This window comes from Oxyura jamaicensis, chromosome 17 (assembly GCF_011077185.1).
Source record: "Oxyura jamaicensis isolate SHBP4307 breed ruddy duck chromosome 17, BPBGC_Ojam_1.0, whole genome shotgun sequence".
Classification (NCBI taxonomy): Eukaryota; Metazoa; Chordata; class Aves; order Anseriformes; family Anatidae; genus Oxyura; species Oxyura jamaicensis.
The window spans coordinates 7,890,525-7,910,959 of record NC_048909.1 but is presented as its reverse complement, the minus strand read 5'-3'; the positions used below and the strand labels follow the sequence as shown (position 1 = coordinate 7,910,959).

Below are 20,435 nucleotides of genomic sequence, written 5' to 3'. Positions count from 1 at the left end.
CTCGAAACTGCAGCCTTTGGAAAGCAATTGAGCCCCATATGATTTGTGTTGCAGAAAGTATGTGACGTGCATCTCAATTCTTGCTCAGACTCGGGAGGTGCTTTTGGTGGTATTAGCAGCTCGGAGAAGAGAAATGCCTTGGCCCATAGTAATCAGAAGGAACTTTTTATTTGTGGTGGCAAGAATGGTGCTCGTAAAAGTCCCCAGTGCTTTTATAGTCAGGATAAAGTAACTTTTGGGTACCCCGGAGCTTAAGGCATGATGTAAGGCATCTTAAAGCAGCCTGAGGTATGGGAAATGCTGTGAGTGTGTGTCGGAACTGCAAGGCCTTGAAATTAACAGTTATACCTCTGGCTAACTCTTATCTACCAGTGAGGCTCCTCGCTGAGGAAACACCCGCCCTTACGTTAGCCCTTAGCCAAGGAGAGACCAAGGGTGGGAAATCCATCCGTAGAATCCAAGGAGCATTCAGCTGACGGAGTCAGAAGCGAAGAAACCGAGTTAGTCTGCTGTGATCTCCGCCCCTCGTGCAGAGGTAAAGTGCACAGTTGTGTCTGGGAGTCTCAGGACATTGCCGAGGCTGTGCTCAAAATAATATGCACAGAAGGCAAATCTCTGCGTGGAATTAACGATGTGGGAGACAAGAAGGACAGCTGAATGGACTTTCGGAGCGCAAAGCTGCAGCGTGCCGTCGGGGCACTGGCAAGCCAAATCGCCGTTTCCTGCAGCGAGGCCAGGTGCAAACGCTTCATCCCCAGCTCTGAGGGGGTGGCACCTTGTGTGCAGCGTGCCTGCGTCTGCCAAGGCTGCGTTGGCTGATAAAGCAAATTATCTGCCCTCAAGTCCTGGTCTTAAATTGCAGACCCCTTTGCGTTTAAAGGGAACATCCATGCTGACGTGGAGTTAGCAGGGAGTGAAAGCTGCCTGAAGTTTGATTCCTACACAGGGCTGTGAAGGAGAAGGAAGGATGAGGAGGGCATGCACCTGCCCGTTTCTCTCCGAGGAGCCTGGAGGAGAGGCGTTGTGTCCCTTACTTCCTGCAGCTATAGGCATGGAATGGATACAACTACCCTCACTTCATCTTATCTGAGGTTAAGGTTGTGTTGATGGGCAGGTTTTGGGGGCTGTACGCGTACTATAATGAACGGTAATGCAGTTGTCTCCAAGATAAATGGAAATCATTCTCGGGGCTATAAAGATGGGTGGATCAGGCAGCTGGCTGTTTCAGGATCTTTGCACTGTGCAGCAATAATAGGGCTTGGAGGCAACCTGATAAGCCTCCCTAGCCTCATTTTCTTTCTGGAGATACCTTATTGTAAAGGTAATGCAAGTTACTCAGTTTGGATAAAAAGAGATTTCTGGAAACTGATTGCTAACAGGCACTTGAGAGAAAAGCAACGTTCCCCTCATTTGGGTGGTTGATTTACCCAACTGGATTTCTGGGTTCTCCAATACACCAAATTCACGTGCTGCCTCTACTAAACTTTGCCTGCCCACTGTTAGAATTGAATGCTCTGTACATTCAGTTCTCTTTGCTACTCAACATCTTCCTGCTGGAGTGGCTTATGTACTGAGCAATCTGTGTGTAATCGCAGTGGCATCGAGATAAAAAGAATCTTACTCTTCAGTTAGGCAACTCAGGAAGGGCTGGGAAAGCAGTTCTGCTCACTGCCCTTTGCATGTTTTATAACCAAATAGTCGTGTGTTTTCCTGCCTTGGCAGCAGTTTGTGTTTTCAGGAATCTGATTGATGGGCAGCCCTTCTGATAATCCTAGTTTCTAATTTCTGCACCTCCGAAGTCATAAGAGCACACTAAACCTCTCCCACGGCTGTAAGAAAGTCTGGGCAGCACGAGCACGGGCTGGCGGCTTCTCTGAGGTGGGGGATAACACGTGATGACAAATCTGACCAAGTTTTCGGCTATTGCTGCTGTCCAGGAAAAGGGACCAAGCGTCTGCTCTGGTTGCTGCGCAGAGCTAAGGAGGGCAGTAATGCTTGGAGAGGCAGAGAGCAGGTGCCCACTCCGGCTGCCCTGCTGTCACTGCGTGCTTCTGGCTCCATCCTACCTTCAGAAAAGCTCAGCCTCTGCCTTTCGCGTCTGCTTGAGCAGCGCTGCCTCGGAGGTGGTGTTTCTCTGGGCTCTGGCTGGGGTTCAGGGCTCTGCCACAGGCTCGTGGGGGGGGCCCTGGGTAGGTGACATCGCCGCCGTGCATAGCAAGGGGCAGCGCTTCGGGGTGGGAACGGGGTCTTGCTGTGCGTCTGTGGAGAGTCTGAGGTCCCCTGATCTGTGCACAGCCTGTGCGCTACCAAATTGTCGATCTCGGTGTAGATAAAGATGAGGTCAAGGAACATCTCCTCAGCTTGATAATTTTCCCTGATGGGAAGATTTATGTGGCTGCTTCTGGCTGGGCTGGAGTTGCGCCAGTTTTTGGTCGAAGTCCAAGTAACCACGCAGAAATACTATACGACAGAAAGAGAGAGTTGTTGGGCTAGCACGATAACGTAAAGCTCGCTACCTTCTAATTTTGCAATCAAAACAAATACCTTCCTGTGCTGCAGGAACAGCAGCAAGGGACTGAGCCATCCGTTAAATGTTCTGCCTTGCCAAAGGAAGTGGCAGAACCGTTAGCTGAAGCAGCCGGCTTACTGGCACGATGCACGGTTCATGGGGCTTTATAGCTTATTTGAAAATAGCCTCCACCACTGCAGACAGTCTGTGGGTAGCATCAGCTGAGTCAAATGTTATCCTACTCGGACAGGGAATTATTAACATGCTTTCTCCGTGCCAACTGTCTCTCCACTGACTGACCCATGCAAGCAACTCAATGAAACAAATGTTTTTCAAAAACAGCAACAGAAAACAGGCTTCCAGCCTGGTTTTTTTTGATGCTTGGTTTGGCTGAAGGACAAGCCAAACCCCACAGCTTTGCTGGATGCCACACTTGAGGTTGCAACTTAGCACAAAAGGACAGAAAAACTCCACAGAAGCAGGATTTATTTGAAAGTTCGGGTTTTGCTTTTAATTATCTTCTCCAACTGGGGTGGGTAAGGAGGAGGAGAAATGTGGCAAGCAGCTTACGCTCTTTGTTTAGGGCAGCAGAGGGTGTACTTTAAATTTGTAAGATCAGAAGTGTAGATGTGCAGCCAGAAAAATCAAGGACAGCTTCTGTTACTTGCACATTACGGCTCTGTGGAGCAGGATAAGTAGTAACTTAAATTTTTAAGATTTAAGTAGTAATTACTTCTGGGCTAAAAAGTCCAACCGTAGGCCCTCGGTGGAAGATGCACGTGCTGTCGGTGCCAGGGCTGATTTTGGCAGCCTTCCCTCCAGGTTTGTGCAGCACCTTGTGCAGTGAGGTACTGGTCACCGCTGCGCTCCCTGACAGTTTCACTGTTGGTACTGATGCGGTTTCAGAAGATGCTGAAGCTCTTCGACCAGAGCTGTGTGTTTTAATTCTGCTTGCGGTACTGGGACAACTCGTGTAAGTCTGCTTGGTTTTTGTGCAGGAGTCTGCTTAAGTGTCACGTTGGATGATTCGGCTGAGAAGTCAGGAAGGTCGGGTGCTCATGCCTTCGCTTTCCTCATTTAATAAGTGAGGTCTGACAGCTCGTAAATGTCTCACGCAGGGCTGTGGCCTCTGAAAAGGTTGTCATGCACTCTGCTAAGAGGTGGGACATGGCCAAAACATTTGCACCCTCAGCTACAGATTTCTCCTAACCCTGCCTTTTTTTTTTTCATTTTTTAAAAAAATATTATTTTGAAAGTTTAAAAGGAATGGAAATTAAAAAAAAAAATGAAGGAATGATCTGGTATCGAGGCAGCTTCCCCAAGCAGATGATGAGGAATCTGATGGAGTAAGGGTTAAAAGGCTGCAGTGAGGTGAAGGCACATTAAAGCTGTGTTTGTGGCAGGAACAGATACTTCCAGGTAGCTATTCCTGTCTTTCAGCTGCAGGATCCGGAATGTAATGACTGCTGCTAAGAGGTTTGGGGTTTGTAGCCGCTTTTGGTTGTACTAAATAATGAGGTGGAAAATGCAAGTTATAGGGGATCGGTTGTCAGAGGACTAACTGAGCTGGCTGTCATGATTCACCCTCCCTGCTTTTGCTAATGTTCTTAATTAAAATCCTTTCTGAGTTATGTCACTGATGACTATTACAGTCCGTATAAGCGAGCCTTCTCTGGACGAGCGGCGTTGTGCACGTGAAGAGGCGGTGTGTGTGTGTCCCAGAGAGTTTGTAGGCTGCTGGGTGGAGCGGATGAAGACAGAAAGGAAATACCATTCCCTCCGTGGCACAGATGAGGAGCCGTGGTGCGAAGATCCTGAATGCCTTGGCTGAGGTCAGAGGGGAAGTCTGGGAGAGGCAGGAGCCAGATCTGCTTTTTGAATTACAGTTCTGGGATTTAATGAAAATTTGACAAATCCTCTCTGAAATGAAGGATGAGAGGTAGAAGGATGTGGGGATATTCTGAAGGAGAGAGGGTTGTTGTATTTAAAGGGAATACTTAAGTTATATACTGCTTAGTTTCAAACTTACAACTGAAATGCTCTGTAGCACTCGGACTTACTTTTCCACACAAGTTCAATAAGAACTAACCGTGTAATTAACTCTAAAATAATCCGGGCCTGGATTCTGGAGCCAGGGACACCTCTGAGCCAACCAAACTGGGCCAGAGCGAGGTGCACCCAGTGCCTGCAGCACCCAGAGCACTTGGGTGTCCCTGTCACCCAGCGGAGAGACCGCTCTGCACCATGGTCCCTGGCTCTCAGTGCCGCCGGGGTTTCAGAATGCAATCCTGGTTATGGGGAGGCTGGAATACCTCTGCTGCCTGGACAAGCCTGAGAAGATGGCTACTTAAACATCCCTCTGTGTCGCAGATCTGTTTATGTTTGTACACATCTATTTTTGTAAAAATTTCCCTAAATTAGGCATGTGTTTACTTTTTGCCATCGTCTAATCAGCAGCTCAAAGGGTAAGTTGATGTTCTATATTTAGTCCAGACATTCAGTAGAGATGATTAGGGAGGTATCAAGGAAGAGTTATTTTTCTAGGATGTCTTAATATTCTCTCCTTCTCCTTGTATTACTGCAGTTTCTGTCTCTGCTCATGCTTCTATGTGCAAGAAAGAAGCATATGTCAGTGAGAGTACATTTGTGGTTTTCTGAACGTATTTGAAATAATCTGCCTCTAGAAAGTGACTGTTTGCTATAAGAAGTGTTGCTACAGTTCTGATATGAATTGAAATATCAAATGTTTACGGAAGATGACACAGCAGAGCTGTTTACCATATGGTATACAAGAAACAGTGATACTAGACCATTTTTCCGCTGGAGTTTGCCAGGGAAAAATAGGATAAAATATTGCAATTTGTGTATTCTTGGGTGTTTCATGCATGCCTTGGGAGAGCATGGCAGCGCTCTCTTAGCCAGCTCATGGAAAGCAATATAATACTAATTGTTATTTATATTGAGCCTTTATCTTCCGTACAAAACATCCATGCAAAATTGAGGGCCCAGTTAATTGGGCACAGTAAGAGAGACACTAAGACATTTGAGATTCAAAGCACAGATCGCTTCCAGTTAGGAAGTTTCTGGTGCCTTTTTCATTTACAGCTGATCACAGCACTTCTCTGCAGGTCTGTTCACATCTCTTGGTGGGGATCATCTGACAGCTGGAGTCAGCTCTTGATTGTGGGATCTTCGACAACCGTTGCACCAGTGTGGAAGCGTGCAAGCTGGCTCAGTGCCACCCAGCGTGGGTCGAGACAGCGTAGCTATGTTTACATGGGGCTGCGTGCTATGGATTTACTGGCTTGAGTCAGCACATTCATGGGAGTCTCTGCTTTACATCCCAGCTGTATTCTTATGCTGCCCCATGTGTATTTGTACAAAGATGCTCCCTGACCTAGATAAAGCAAGAACCAGTCCTGCGAAGCTTGCTGGCTCTCTGCAGGCTTTGAATTTAGGAATTGCTGTTCCCGTTCTCTCTTGGGGCTTGAGCTATGCCCATCATCAAGGTAACAAAGTTTTTTACAAAGAATGAAGCAGATGGGGTAAAGAGCTTGAATTACAACACTTTTGCTGTTGATAATGTTTGAATGTGCCTATCTTAAATAAGTACCAGCATTTACATGTTGTCCTCTTCCTCATTTGCTGTAGGTTGCATGGTTGGACCCTGGAAATGGGATGTCAGTCCCATTCAGGGAGCATAAAGGAAGAAGGAAGATCTCCCAGTTGCTGCTGCTGTGACAGCGAGTGAGAGCAAGAGCAGGAAAATGTCGACAGTCACATCAGCAATTCAGGCTCCTCAGGGCCCTGTGAATCCGCCGCCTCCGGAGGTCACTAATCCCAATAAGCCTGGCCGGAAGACCAACCAGTTGCAATATATGCAAAATGTTGTTGTAAAGACCTTGTGGAAGCATCAGTTTGCTTGGCCTTTCTACCAACCTGTTGATGCGATTAAGTTGAATTTACCGGTACGTATCTACCGTCTTCTCGGTAGTGTGTTCCTGGAAAGCTGCATGTTAATCAGATCGGTTTTCTGATCCCCGGGTCAAAGTGGTGAGGTTGCTTTTGGAGATGACCTTGACCATTCTCAGACTCGCTGAAGTTAAAGATCGTGTTTTACAGAGCTTACGAGGTCTCTGAAAGAGAAAACTGCTCCTCGCTTAGTGAGGGAAGGGAACACCACACAGGCAAGCTGTCTTAGAGCAGCTGAAGCACAGTGCTTCATCTGTGCCTTGCCTGCGGTTACTGTCGTGTGTCTTTCCCCCTCGTGTCCCACCTCTGTCCAATTTGAGTGACAGACCTAAAGTCTGCTCTGCAGAGTATTTGGTACTAGGCTAAGTGTAACTTGTGTTTCTGATAGGCTCTCCTGGATCTGACACTGACCGCAGTGTTGAGGGAGTCAGGAGAAGCTAATTACCAAGCGTACTTGGAGTGAGGTAGTTTCAAACGCCAAACTGGAAGCAGAACTAAGAGAACAGTTGGATTTATCTATCTGCCTCCTGTACTTAATGATAGGTGTCCTGTCTCTGTCAGATCAGATAGTAAAAGACAAAGCCAGGTTATTCATAAATGACCAAAGTGAGTTAATCAGCCTGATTCCAGGAAACAGAACCACAAAACCTTCACCTCTTCGGAGTGGTCCTGTAGGTGTAAAAACTCAGCAAGCCCCCATCCACCTGCCCCACTTAAACACCGAGCCCCCCGTGTGCCCTGCTGTCTGTTCCTCCAGGCAGCCCATTACAAAGTCCTCACAAAGTTGCTGTGACTGCTCTGAACAGGAGGGTTGTGGATAGGATTTGAGGGAGCATGGTTGTGGGATGTTAGGACTGGAGAGCTACAGTTACTGCAGGTTATGACCTGATTTTATGGACTGGGTCAGGAGTCCTTTGAACTCTGTAATTTTGTTAATGGGTGCTATTTAAGGTGATAATCGAAAGAGTAAAACACTTAACACAGGTATAATGTTTCAGTAGGTCTGTGCTCCTGTATGGCTCCTTTTTATGGATTTAGTTTCTCAGACATTTTGAAGTGGCTTTAGGGCAGGTTACCAAAAAGGAGGAGTCAGTTGGAAGAGTAATTGTTTTTCACATGTTTCAAATCAAATCTGCACAAGCCCAGTAACCAGCAGGATTGCCTCTTCTGTCCCAGTGTGCCTTGCCTGAAATAAGTTGGTCTCCTGGGTCGTGCCTGAGGGTTGGGCTCAGAGTGGCTCGGGGCTGTATGTGGCTTCATGTGCACATGCAGTGAGAGGCATTGCTGCCTTTCTTTGGAATGAGAAAATTACAGCATATAACCTCGCGTGCCTGCAGTGTCTCCAGACTAATCACAGCCTCTACAGATGCTTGAGACCAGCCCAGAGAGAAACTGGGTTAACACGTGGAAGCCTTTGAAGACTGTTTCCAGAGAGTCACTGAAAATTTGAGTGCAGTCTTAGCCAGAGCTGGCACTGATAAACCTCTGTAAGTGCCGAGCGTTTCAGAGGCAGTCTTTTAAAAAGGCAGGCAGAATTGCTCCTTCCCAAATTGCTGCTGCCAGTTCCCTGTTGAACTGAACACTAGCCAAAGATAGTGCTGCCCCTGCTATCCTGACTTCTGGTCCCATGCAAGCATGGATCGCATCACTGCGGCGTTAGCTAGCTGCGGAGTGTGGCACTGTCCCGCTCTGCAGCACAATCTGCAGCTAACAACCTCCGGGAAGGGGTAGCGGGGCTGCAAGCAGCTTCCAGGGGGAGCAGCTCCCAGTGGCCAAGCAGCTGCGTGCGTGTTTGAGCAGGTACCGGGGGAGCTAGTGGTTGTATGGGGGGGGTCTGATGCCTTGTAGGCAAGTTCCCAATGATAGGCTAAGAGGCTACAGATTAGAAAATAGAAGTGAAGGTGTTTGCAGTTTGCACAAAAATACGGGGATGTGTTTTTTTGGGGGGGAGGGGGAAAGAGGAGAAAGCTGGGACTACAGAGAGATGTGAACGCGCTATCTTTATGCCAGGAGATGTAACGTCTTTCCTGTTTCTCCAACAGGATTATCACAAAATAATAAAAAACCCCATGGACATGGGGACTATCAAGAAGCGCCTGGAACATAACTATTACTGGAGTGCCAGTGAATGTATGCAGGATTTCAACACCATGTTTACAAATTGTTATATTTATAACAAGGTAAAGAGCCCAGACAAGCACTTAGCTGGGGCACTGCCTAGAAAAAAGCACCTACAATTGTTACAGTGCAGGTTTTGAACAGGGCAGCTCCTTTGTGCTACAGGCCCTCCTTGCAAGGATTCAAAATGCCACTAATTGCAACCACATTACTTGAAACGCACAAAGCTGTCTTTGTGCTGTGTCTTTCTTCCCTCACAGCATTTTAAACGGCAAACATGCCTTTTAATTATACGTAGATTTCTGTTTGGGGGTTACGCAGCAAGTTTTGACTCCTCTTATTTTCATTTAGGAATTCTTCACGATAAACTAAAGTTTGTGCAGGTGTTTTGTGTTATTAGCTCCAAGTGTTATACTGCTTGTCTAGCAATAACTAGTGTCTCCTGCCTCTCAGCAGCAGAGAGCAGTTCAGTAAATTGCGTAACTCTGTCCTCTGCTGTGCCTCATCCATACTTGTACACCTTTAGATTGCTTATTATTATTTTGGGTTTGGCTTATTTGCTGTTTTGTTAGATTGTTAAAAGCCAGTATTTTTTTTTCTTACAGTGATTTGTCATCACTGACCCATACTGGAGAACAAGCTGAAATAAACAAATTAATTAGTATAAGCCACAGACTATATGTTTACACTCTTCTCTAGGACCTTTTGGCAAGCAGGGAGGACAGCTCATCTGTTCCAGTTTTCTGCTTCCACACTGATGCACGGGATGCTAGCTGTCAGGCTTCTGCTGGAAGTCCTGATATTCTCTGGATGTAACCTATTTAGAGGCTGTGATTATTGCATTCTAGACCGGATTAGAAGAGCAGGAGAGTAGCATACAAGGAGAGGGAAGAGCTAGGCTGGTTATTGTCTGTTCATTGGATACCATCGTTTATTTGAAGGGCAGTGTCACTGGGGATTTCAAAGCTTGATCTTGAACCTCTTTGCTTTTAATGAGCAGATGACACAGCTCAGGCTTGTCTTCTCCCTGCAGCCCACAGATGACATCGTTCTCATGGCCCAAGCGCTGGAGAAGATATTTCTGCAGAAGGTTGCTCAGATGCCTCAGGAGGAAGTCGAGTTATTACCCCCAGTTCCTAAAGGCAAAGGCCGTAAGCCGTCAGCAGGCACACAGAGTGCAGGTATTAACCCGATCCAGTGACCGTAAACGTTACAAGCCCGTTGGTAAGGCCTGGTCCACGTTCCAAGCTGTGTGACTTTGCAAACGGTGCAAAAGGCTAGGAAAGGAGTGTGTAGGCTAACAGAGCAGCGGAGGAATGCAAGATGCATAGATAACGTTCACCCGGTGTTTCAGGGCTTGTCTGTCTGAATGCCACTCTCCATTTGTCACACGGACATCTTGCCACCTGATGTTTCCATCTGCACAGTGCTTCAGGGAGGGAGGGCAGTGCTGTTGCTTTCTGTGTGCACCGAGGAAACCAAGGCAAGAAGAGACAAGGTAGTTAGATGTGCCAGCCTGCTGCAAGTGACAGACCGTGGTGCAGGGTGCCTTTATACGTCGGGGTTTGTACAACTCACCCAAGGTCCCAACAGAAATCTGACACAGAGATGCTAAATCTTGCAAATCCCCTGAACCCCAGATAATGTTTTTCTTTTGCACACACGGTTGCAACATCACAAAATAAAGTGTGATGGACTGTAAAGGATTTATTAAGCTATTGCAAAAGGCTGTGTAGACTATTGTACATCAGCAGAAATTAAGTTTAGTTCAGTTTACCCTGAGTTGATTTTAAATGGATTTAAGATGAAAACATCCATAAGCAGGGTAAAACAGTTCATAAAGGAGCTTGTGTTGGCTGAATTAAATTGTCAAAAGTTTTTTTTTTTTTTTTTTTTTCTGTAAACAAAGTCTAATTGTTGCACTGGAAAAGTCAACTGTTACTCTTTGTTTTCCCACATCTCAGGTGCCAAATGGAGCTGCAACTTTATCCAAGCTGAACGAAATCTGTAACAATGTGTATTTTCAGCATCCTTTACTAAATGCAGCTATAAAAGCATACAGGCATATCAATACTTTGGTTATCAGTTATTAAATGTCCTGTTTAATTTATACTAGGAGGTAATCCTGTAACAATGCAAGCATAGTGTAAGAGACATTTGCCTGGCTCTCAGGAGCTCTGCACCCAGCTCTGTTTTTCTTGTTTTATAACTTGTGGCAAATCTGAAGCCTTAGTGAACTCCTAGGTGTTGAGCTGCCAATAGGGGAGGGGTTGTTGCCGTTGGTATTACAAAATAAAAATACATCTGGATTGAGCTCTGTGCAGGACAGCACGTGTCAGAGCCATCTCCCCCCCTTCTTTCTCCTTGAGCTCCTGATCTGCTGGGCGCAGGACAGCTCTGAGAGCAGAAGGATGAAAACCGTCCCAGAACAGCACACCTCGTGTACGAGTACTTGTGTGGCTGGCCTAAAGCTTATGGTAGGAAGACTTAGATCAGTGATTCTTCAGTTCTTGTTGGCCTCTGGGTAATAGCGCCAAGCAAATCATACGCAGTGTCCTTTGTGCTCTTCCTGTGGCCCTGGACTGGGAACCTTTTGCCAAGCCCATGGATGTATAATCCAGCAGCACCGGTGTCACTTTGTTCACAGTGTCCTGTCGCCGTTTGTAACCATCAATACATTGCGGTGTTTTCACTTTGTCGTTTGAAAGGAGCGCAGCAAGCAGTGGCCGTGTCTTCCGTCTCCCCGCCGGCCCCGTTCCAGAACGTCCCTCCAGCTGTGTCTCAGACGCCCGTCATTGCTGCCACCCCTGTGCCAACCATCACTGCTAATGTCCCGCCTGTCACTGCCCCTCCTGCTGCTGCTCCCCCTCCGCCTGCCGCTCCGATAATGCCTGTGGTTCCTCCTACGCCACCAGTAGTCAAGGTAAATGGAGAACTTGACCCCTTCCTCTTCAGAAGGCAGGGTTGCTGAGCAGTGCTTTATTTCCGTCCCCTGACTGCTGGTTGTGTGCATAACTTCTCTGCATTTGACTCTTTGGCCATCGTTGTCCCTTTGGGATGTGCTCAGACAAGTGCTTGCTGTCAAGTTGCAGTGGGTTCAGCAAAGTTTTGCTAGTTTTACTGCACCCCAGCTGAGGTGATGTCACCTGTAATTGCTCCAGCTCTCATCTGACCACAGCCTTAGCCAGTGCTCCCTGGATCAGAAGGCTGCTGGAGGTTTCCCCCATTTTCCTGCATACAACCCAAAGCACGTCTTCCCTTTGGAACTGAATCCCTGATTTTGCTGGGACTATTCCATTAAGGTTTGCACACCCCAGCACCAGGAACGTTCCTCTCTGGCACAAACGAGTTCAAGATAAGCCTGTCACTCCAGTTGGAGGAGACTGATGTTGCCTACAGGTTTTGGGTACATTAGTTCTGTCTTCCTTACTGAGTAATCTCCTGGGAGGTGTCACTACTGTTTCACTATTTAATATGTTAATTTATGGGTAAATGGAAATGTTGCTCTAAATAACCGGAATTTTCCTAGCAAGCTGTGTATTACTTTAAAAATACTTAAAGCATAGCTCAAAGCTCAGTTCTCTGAGCTGAGAAATTAACTGCAAGAGCATTGGTGTTCCCTGATGTGAGGTTGCGTGGGTCAGCGGAGCCCCAGAATTTTTTTTCTTATTTAACCCTATAGTTTGACAATTACTAGGGGAATTGTAAGTCAGATCTTGCAGCGACGCTGTGCTCCTCAGAAGCTTGTCTCATATTGCAGTTCCTGTTCAAATAACTTGCTTCTGAGAATCAGTTTAATTTTAAAACTCAAGGATGAACCCAAAAGTGAGTTTGCCAAATACGTACTGCAAAATTAATCTTGCTTGGGATTTACTTAAGATTTGCCTTAGATTTCCCTGGGGAACCCCCCTCCCCCCCTTTTTTTTTGTTTCCTCCGGAGGAATAGATCCTTCTTAGGAGCACAAGAAAGAGCTGACTGGACAGTCACAGCTTGAATTTATGGGAGATGTATGTTTTATTTGCTTGAAGCAAAATCGTTAAATTCTTACTCTTGTCCGTAATAAACAATCTACCTTAGCACATCCACTAAATACAAGGGAGTGAGGGCTCATGGGTCTTTGGTGATTAATATGCTTTGGTTCAGAACTTATAGCCTGATCCTGCCACTGGGGACTCAGACATGTGGTTAAGTTACTGACACTTACTAAGTCACCATGCATCAGCTGAGCTGCAGTAATCGACTGGGCGCACTCCTTTCCTTTGGCAAACCTGAGGTAAGAGTCCTTAGTTTAAATCTCAGTGAAATACATAGAGCTAACACATTTTTCATCATGTCTGGGGTTGGGTTGGAGACGTGCAAATGGCTGGTTACTGTGGCTCAGATGACATGTAGTAATACATTGTGTTGTGGTCACTGAATTGTGTGTCGAAGCCTCTAGTCCCAAGTCCCATTTATCCCAGGGAAATAAATGTGTTTTCTGTCCGAGGACAGGCAGTTCGCAGAAATTAGGATGAATTGGGCTAGGTTTCTGCTAGCTTAGCGTGACGACCGGGCATGCACTCATGAAGTCTGTCCATCTGTTTCAGAAAAAGGGAGTGAAGCGAAAAGCGGACACGACAACGCCCACCACCTCTGCCATCACTGCCAGCCGAAGCGAGTCACCCACGCCCCTCTCGGACCCCAAACAGGCCAAAATCATCGCTCGACGGGAGAGCGGCGGCCGGCCCATCAAACCACCAAAGAAAGACCTTGAGGATGGAGAGGTCCCCCAGCATGCAGGGAAGAAAGGCAAACTCTCTGAGCACCTCAAGTACTGTGACAGCATTCTCAAGGAGATGCTCTCGAAGAAGCATGCAGCCTATGCATGGCCCTTTTACAAGCCTGTTGATGCAGAGGCCTTGGAACTACATGACTATCATGATATTATCAAACACCCCATGGATCTCAGTACTGTTAAAGTACGTCCACATTTACCACCTCTTTTGCAGGGTGTCACGGCCCTCTGGTTGCAGAGGACTGGCTCCTTCTGGGGGAGGGGGAAGGGACAAGGGTGGAAAACTGAAACTGGATATCATCTGGATATTTTTATATTTTGTTTCCTTACCCTCTCCTTTTTTCCCCATAATCTGGGACTTTTTTTCTGCCCTATGAAGCAGACTATATGATGGCATCCTCTTCTCTTTATGGATAGCCCAGCTATTTAAACTTGTGTGATTGGGATCGTGTTGCACTCGGAGACGAAGAGGTGCTGTATTTCATAGGATTCAATTAATAGTATCCCATTTCCAGAAACTGCTGCCTGGCTACTTGTTGGCATGATGCGTGGTCCAGATAGGCTTACGCTGAGCAATTCCAGCTGGAACACGATGATCTACTGGTAGGCAGGGGGAGGAAATAATATGATGCTTGTGTGGTACAAGATCGGCTCTTCAAGACTTTAGCTTAGTGTGGTCCAATATTTGAGATGCTTTTCCCTACAGACTGGGGGGTTTCTAAGCCCCTCCTAAATATCCACAGAGCAAAGCTGTGTCTTTCTAGTTCCCGTTTCTGCTTGGCCATTGGAATTGGTGTCAGCAGAGGTGAGACTTTCTTCCGTGTGCAGGAAGTCAAGGTGTCTCTGCTGGCTTTCATGAGCATGCCAGGATTGTTTTGCTCCTAGCTTGGCCAATGCCTAGGATTGTTTAAAATGCTCAGGTGACAAAAGGACAGACGCGTTCCTGATTCCTTACATGTTCCTCGGCAAAATCCTTCACAGCGCCTGGCAGCAGCACGTGCTGCTCTGATGTGCCGTTCCATTCAGCCATGATGCTGCAGGGGTTCTTATTACAACTACAGCATTTTAAGAGTATTTTAGTTATATTATTTAATGGTGAGACAACAGCCATAGAATCATAGAATCATATCATCCCAGTCTGTGTGCTGAGGACTAGACCAAAAGCTACCAGTGTCTGAGTTAATTGCCATCCTGATGCCATGGTCCTTGGCAAGTTTCCCCATGCCTCTCTGCCTTAGTTTCCCCAGTCGTAAAATGAAGATCAATAATATTTAACCTACCTCACAGGGCTGTTGGGAAGACAGGTATCTGGAAGGTGTTATCTAAGTACTAAATATTATTATTGATTGGGTTTGTACAATGAAGACCCTCTCTGAGCCGACAAGAGTGTTGCAAGTGGGCTGTGGTGGAGCTGGGCTTGGAGACGATTCATCTCCTGATCTTGCTGTGCCCTTGCTTTGTTTACATAAACCAGTGCAATGTGCAGTATTTTCTTAGACTTGCAATTAAGCCAAGTTGCGCTAAAGCTCGGCAGCAATTTCCTGAGAGGAGAAGAGAGCAAGAAGGGTGGGTTGAGCTGCAAGCAAGAAGGGGGAGCCAGAAACAAGTGGTAAAAGCAGGAGAAAGGACTGGGTTGATCACTGTAGTCTGGGAAGGTGGAGCACTGGTGCCTGGCTGGGATCTCTTGCTGACAGAGGAAGGTCCCGATGTTTTTTTGAGTAAGTTTCCATTTTCTCTTGCTCTGAGCATGGATGAGGGAGGGAGAAGTTCCCGTCAGTTTTGGTGCTGCAGTTTGTTTGCCATCCTGCCAACTTTGAATGGCCAGTACTGGAGGCCTACTTAGCCCTTGCATGTTGCTTTAATGATAGGACTGCATCCCTTGCTGTCGAGGTCTGCTCACTTCCCTTTGCATTGGAGTCATTTTTTTCCACTTAGCTTGAAGGTCCATCCACCTGGCTAGGATTAGAAAGTAATTCAGGTTGTAAGAGACCTCAGGAGGTCGTGGTGTTTAGCGTACTGTGTGTACAGTTATGTCTGCCTGTGCTTACCACGGGCTGTGTCAAAACCAGTTCTGAATTCCTGAAGTGGCCAGTGGCTTTAAAGGGCGTCTGGCTCACAGACATGACTGAGATGGGGAAAAGCGTCTCTGGCTCAGCGCAACTGTTCTCTTCCTTATCACACCAGAGGGCTGCAGTTATTGATAACCTCTCCTCTACCTGTTTTGTGAAAACAATTAGATGATCGTGTCCTAGATGAAGTCATTCAGTTACAGTACTGGTGAACCTAGTCCTTTCAAGACGTGGTCTCGGCTCCGTCGCATCTCCTTGACTTCATAGGGATGCCGTGGGTCTCTGCAGAGATACCTGCTGCCTGGTGGACCAAGCCCAGGCGAACGCAGTAAGATTACAGGTGAAAGAAGTGGAATCCTGTCAAAGCTGATATTTTCACGTGTGACTAGGTGGCTTCTCGTTGCAAGGGCTTCTGTGCTGTGTTTGGCAAAATGTAGGTGCAATGCTATGATTTTTGGGTTGGTGACTGCTTCATACCTGAAACTCTTTGTAGTCCTAATTTTATTCTTTTTAAAAAGCGTCCATCTCTGCACTTCTGCAAGTGCAGGTGATTCTTTTCCCTCTGTACTTCTGTAGTATAGGTCAGAAGGCTGGAGAATTACTGGCAGATCTGACAGAGTCTTTTGTATGCAAAGACTCTGGACTTGTCTTTCTACGTAGTAGTTTTTTTTAATAAACTTGTTTGAAGTGCTGTCTTGTATTGTTTTTTATGAAGTGTTTTGTTGTTGTTGCCCTTGGCCTGTAGATGCAGCCTGTAATATGTTAAGTGCCTGGAATAGAAACCTGCCATTTGCAGGCAGCGCAGGTGTCAGGGGCTTTCTCTGTGGCTCTGAAAGGCTCGAGATGTAATTCTGCACAAGTGACAATGGTTGTGCTAAAGCACTGCGAATAATGGCCTTCAGACTCATCTTGAAAGAAGTACGTGAGGAGCTGAAACGTAAATATTGCTGCAGCTGTAATGGATTCCGCAGTACCTGGCTGCTTGGAACTTCAGTTCCCTGGTTGTACGAAGTTTGTTTTTTGTTAGGGAATACCTTTCATGCCTAGGAGCATGTTTCATTTCAGGCTGTGCGCCCCGCGGAGGTGTTCTTCGGAAGGATTTGGAGATGGTTTGCGTGGTGGAAGCAGCAGGTTGGTTGTCGTGGCTGTGCCATGGCAGGTGAGAGGTGGAGGGGCTGCAGCAGAGCACGTCGCAGCTGGGAGCTGAGGGGTGTGCTGGGGTGCTGTGCAGGACTGGAAGCAGCAAGAATTTTTTAAGACTTCTTTAATTGCACCTATTGTCAGGTACAAATGCTGTTTCCCAAGGCAGCTCTTCTTGTAGAGGCAGATTTTGTAGGGCACAACTACACCCCCAGAAATCAGGCAGAGTCCTCCTGACTTGATGCCTGCTGAAGTCGTTGGAACTGTGTGGCTGTGTCCTTCGTGGGCACCTGTCCTGATGCCATGTGCTTGGAGGGCAGGTCGTTGTCCAGTTTAGTTTTGGAGAAGAGAAAATGGGAGGGAGACATTTAACATGTTTGGAGACCTAACAAGATTGCTGCAAGAAGGGAGGGAACAGTTTTCTCTGCATCTGTTGTGGGCAGGACAAGGCTTACCTTAGAGCAAGAGGATGCCAGGCATTAGGAAACAAATTTCTGAACGTTAAAGAATATTAAACAATAGAATTAATTGCTGAGAGAGAAATGAGATTTTTTTTCCAAGCTGGCCTCCCGGCACCCTTTCTGGTCCTGCTATCTATGTCTTCTGATTTGCCATTGTAAATGTTAAAAATAAGTGTTAAACAGCTGAATATATCAAAGTGAATTTGTATTCCACCACATCGTTTTAAAATCCTCTTTCTTTTGTCAAGTTAATTTTTCTTTACACGAAAGCAGGAAAAAAAAATCAACAGTTTAAAACATTGGGCTATAAAACTGTTGGTTTTGGATGAAAGCAAAGCCTCAGATGCTGAAATGTATTTCACAGGCTGTAATCAGCCATTGAGCGTGCCAAACAAATACAAGCATATCAAAAAGGCCTTTCATGCAGCAAGACGTCTTTTAAAATAAATGGACCCTTTCGTCTGAACATATTGTTTTGCTTTGGAGTTGGCCTGAGACCCTTTTCAAACAAGGCCGGGTCTCCTTCAGACAGGAGAGGCACAAATTGTTTCCCTCCCCATCTTTGTGCTGCAGTTCGGAGGCTTGCTCCTCGTTGATTTACCGAGGGAACGAGCTCTCGTGACAGAAGCTGGACAGGCATCGAGCTGCAGCCCTGCAGGGAGGGATGCTGCAGGAACATCACCACCTTGCGCGCGAATCCCTCCAAAGCTGCATCCCCGGAGGTGCAGTTCTGCCTCATTTGGAACCAAAGCAGTTTTAGGAGTCATTGCGATGTTTCAAAGTAATTCCGGTATCTGCCGTATTCAGAGCTGTGACATTTTTAATTTCCATTGAACAAGTGGGAGATTTTCTAGCCTAAGCCGAAGCAACCCTGTCTTGTGCTGTGGTGGGGAAGGAGCCTTGCCCGATCACATCTGCAGCCTGTCTGCCAGTCGCTGGGGGATACAGGTGCACAAGACATACAAAAGGGAGGCTGCGAGCACTTGGCAAACAGCGAGTTTCTTTAAAATTGTGTCTTTTAGATGCAAATGAAATCTAGCGTTAGCTTTTTTAATTCCCTTTTGATAGGAGTAATTGGAGCTAAGGTTTTATACGTGGCAGTAATATATGCATAAAATCAATTAAGTGCTAGGAATGCCATAAACTGTTCTCCAAACCAAGTCATTCAGTCCCAGACAGCAAGAGAAGTGGATGAAATTGAGAGCTAGAAAGTGAGAGAAAGAAACAAGGTGCAAATATTTAGCTCCTGATATTTTTCCTCACTACAGTAGGAAGTAACACTAGGAACTGGTTCGTAAAGGGTGAATTCCGTATCCTTTCTGTATCTATTGGACTTCTAAAATCAAGAGCTGGTTCTGTAGCTTAACAGCAAGTGCCTGACTCAGTGCAGAAATCACCAAGTGTAATTCATGCCTTGTGTTAGAAGGAAGCCAGGAGATGGTTGTAATCTTCTCTGCCCTTTCAGATTTAGAGGGTAAAAATACCCAAGCAGCATATAGAAATACATGCTGAAGGTAATCCTGTCGTCGTAACGCTGTTGTCTGTTGACTCCCTGCCCTTCAGTCTATGCTCTCTGCTTACATTAGTTTCTAATCTCAAACTCTTATTCTAACTGACTTTATTTTCTAGCAGAATGGGGGCCCTGACAAACTTACATAGTACTGTTAGAGAAAACAACCCAAATATAGAATCTTAAGAGCTTAAACTATTGTGGAACTAGATCAGCTTGTTTAGTTGTCTGGCTTTTTTTTGCTTATTTTAAAAAGCAGAAACTCTAAATGTTATTTAGGAGCTAATAAGCCTGATCAAACTACTGTTCTCTTAGACAAATGTGATTTTGAAGCTGTTGTGAGCTCTCTCCATGACGCACGTCCTTTATGCGATTACTATAAATGCTTTTTGCTTATGGCTTTTTCTCCCCTTTCCCTCTGGCTTGTTTGTTTGCAGAAAAAAATGGACAGTCGGGAATACCAGGATGCACAAGGTTTTGCAGCAGATATTCGGTTAATGTTCTCTAATTGTTACAAGTACAATCCTCCAGACCACGAAGTGGTAGCCATGGCCAGGAAGCTCCAGGTAAAGGTGTTGGCATCTTTCAGAGTACATTTAGTTCAGCTATATGGTGTCCGTTCAGAGATCCAAGTGTGGATCTGCCCTTGGCACTGTCAAGGAAGAGTCCGTGATTCTTCCAGTCCTCAAAAAGAGCCTTCAGATGCTCTCTGATGTAGAACTGTTGTGTTCTTCACGTGGCATGGCCCAATGCCGTTCCTGAAATGTTATAATCATTGCTGCATAAAATAATGGGAGTATTTTCTTGGGCTTACAGAGTGTATGCCGCTCTGTACACGCACCTTGGAAAAGCTGGGAGAAATTGTGCCAGAAATTGAGCTGAAAACTGGGCAATGTACAGTACTAGAGTGAGTGCTTCAGCCTCTGGATGGGGTGTGGGGTATCCTGGCATTAAGACCAGCTGTGCAGTTGGTGTGCAGAGGCTGAGCTTCCTCCCTGACCTTTATGGAAGAGCTAAAGACCCATTTAGAAGTCTGCTGAGCAGAGGAGCAGCAAAGAGTGAAGCCAAACCCAGAGGGAAGTTTGTTAGAGAAGCCAGAATGGGTCAGATCCGTTTAGTCTAGTGCCCCTCTCTGGCAGAGGCTGGTGCAGACAAGATGCAGAAGCCTCCCAGGAAGCAGAGGGGTGAGAGCCCATCACCCCTCCACAATCTTCCCAGCCACAAAAGGATCTCAGAGGGAGATTCAGTAACCTTCCCCTGCCTACTCCGATCCCACTGCAAGACTAATTTTCTCCTTGATGAGAGGAGGAACTATATCTTACTGTGATGATTTCAACCCCTGCTCTAGAGTGCTCACTGTATTTTGTTATTTACTGGTACAGCACTTTTAGTGCAGTCAGACCCTGACCCATGATGGGGTGTCTGGTGCCTTTAAAAGACAAGAATGAGGTCTTTGTAGCTGAGGCTCCTTTGTCACCATTTTTTCCCCTTTTTTTTCATAGGATGTCTTTGAGATGAGGTTTGCAAAGATGCCTGATGAGCCTGCAGAGGCCCCACCTCCTCCTCCTCCAACAGCACCAGTTGTGAGCAAAAGCACAGAAAGCAGTCACAGCAGCGAGGAGAGCTCTTCCGACTCAGACAGCTCAGACTCAGAAGAAGAGCGAGCGACTCGGCTGGCGGAGCTCCAGGAGCAGGTTATTGCAGTGGCCGAGCTGCGTGTCTGTATGTTTGTGTCTATGCAGTAGAAAAGGCTTAGCAGAAAGGTTTTTTTCTTCTTTCTTAAAAATCCCATCTAGTCTGGGATCACAGAATCACAGAATTTCTAGGTTGGAAGAGACCTCAAGATCATCAAGTCCAACCTCTGACCTAACACTAACAGTC

General features: G+C 46.4%; 1 protein-coding gene across 4 annotated transcripts in view; it reads left to right on the top strand.

The window, feature by feature from the left end:
- The window catches only part of BRD3 (bromodomain containing 3), a 39,046-nt gene that overhangs the window by 9,791 nt on the left and 8,820 nt on the right, over positions 1-20,435 (top strand). For 2 of the 4 annotated variants that reach the window (XM_035341876.1, XM_035341879.1), the window contains exons 2-8: positions 6,161-6,477; positions 8,524-8,661; positions 9,633-9,780; positions 11,308-11,522; positions 13,187-13,558; positions 18,992-19,120; positions 20,057-20,248. In XM_035341876.1, the coding sequence (XP_035197767.1) occupies positions 6,277-6,477; positions 8,524-8,661; positions 9,633-9,780; positions 11,308-11,522; positions 13,187-13,558; positions 18,992-19,120; positions 20,057-20,248 (1,395 nt within the window). In that variant the 5' untranslated portion in view covers positions 6,161-6,276. Of the gene's footprint in view, positions 1-4,161; positions 4,342-6,160; positions 6,478-8,523; positions 8,662-9,632; positions 9,781-11,307; positions 11,523-13,186; positions 13,559-18,991; positions 19,121-20,056; positions 20,249-20,435 lie in introns of all 4 variants that reach the window. The other 2 variants (XM_035341877.1, XM_035341878.1) reach the window with 2 other exon arrangements.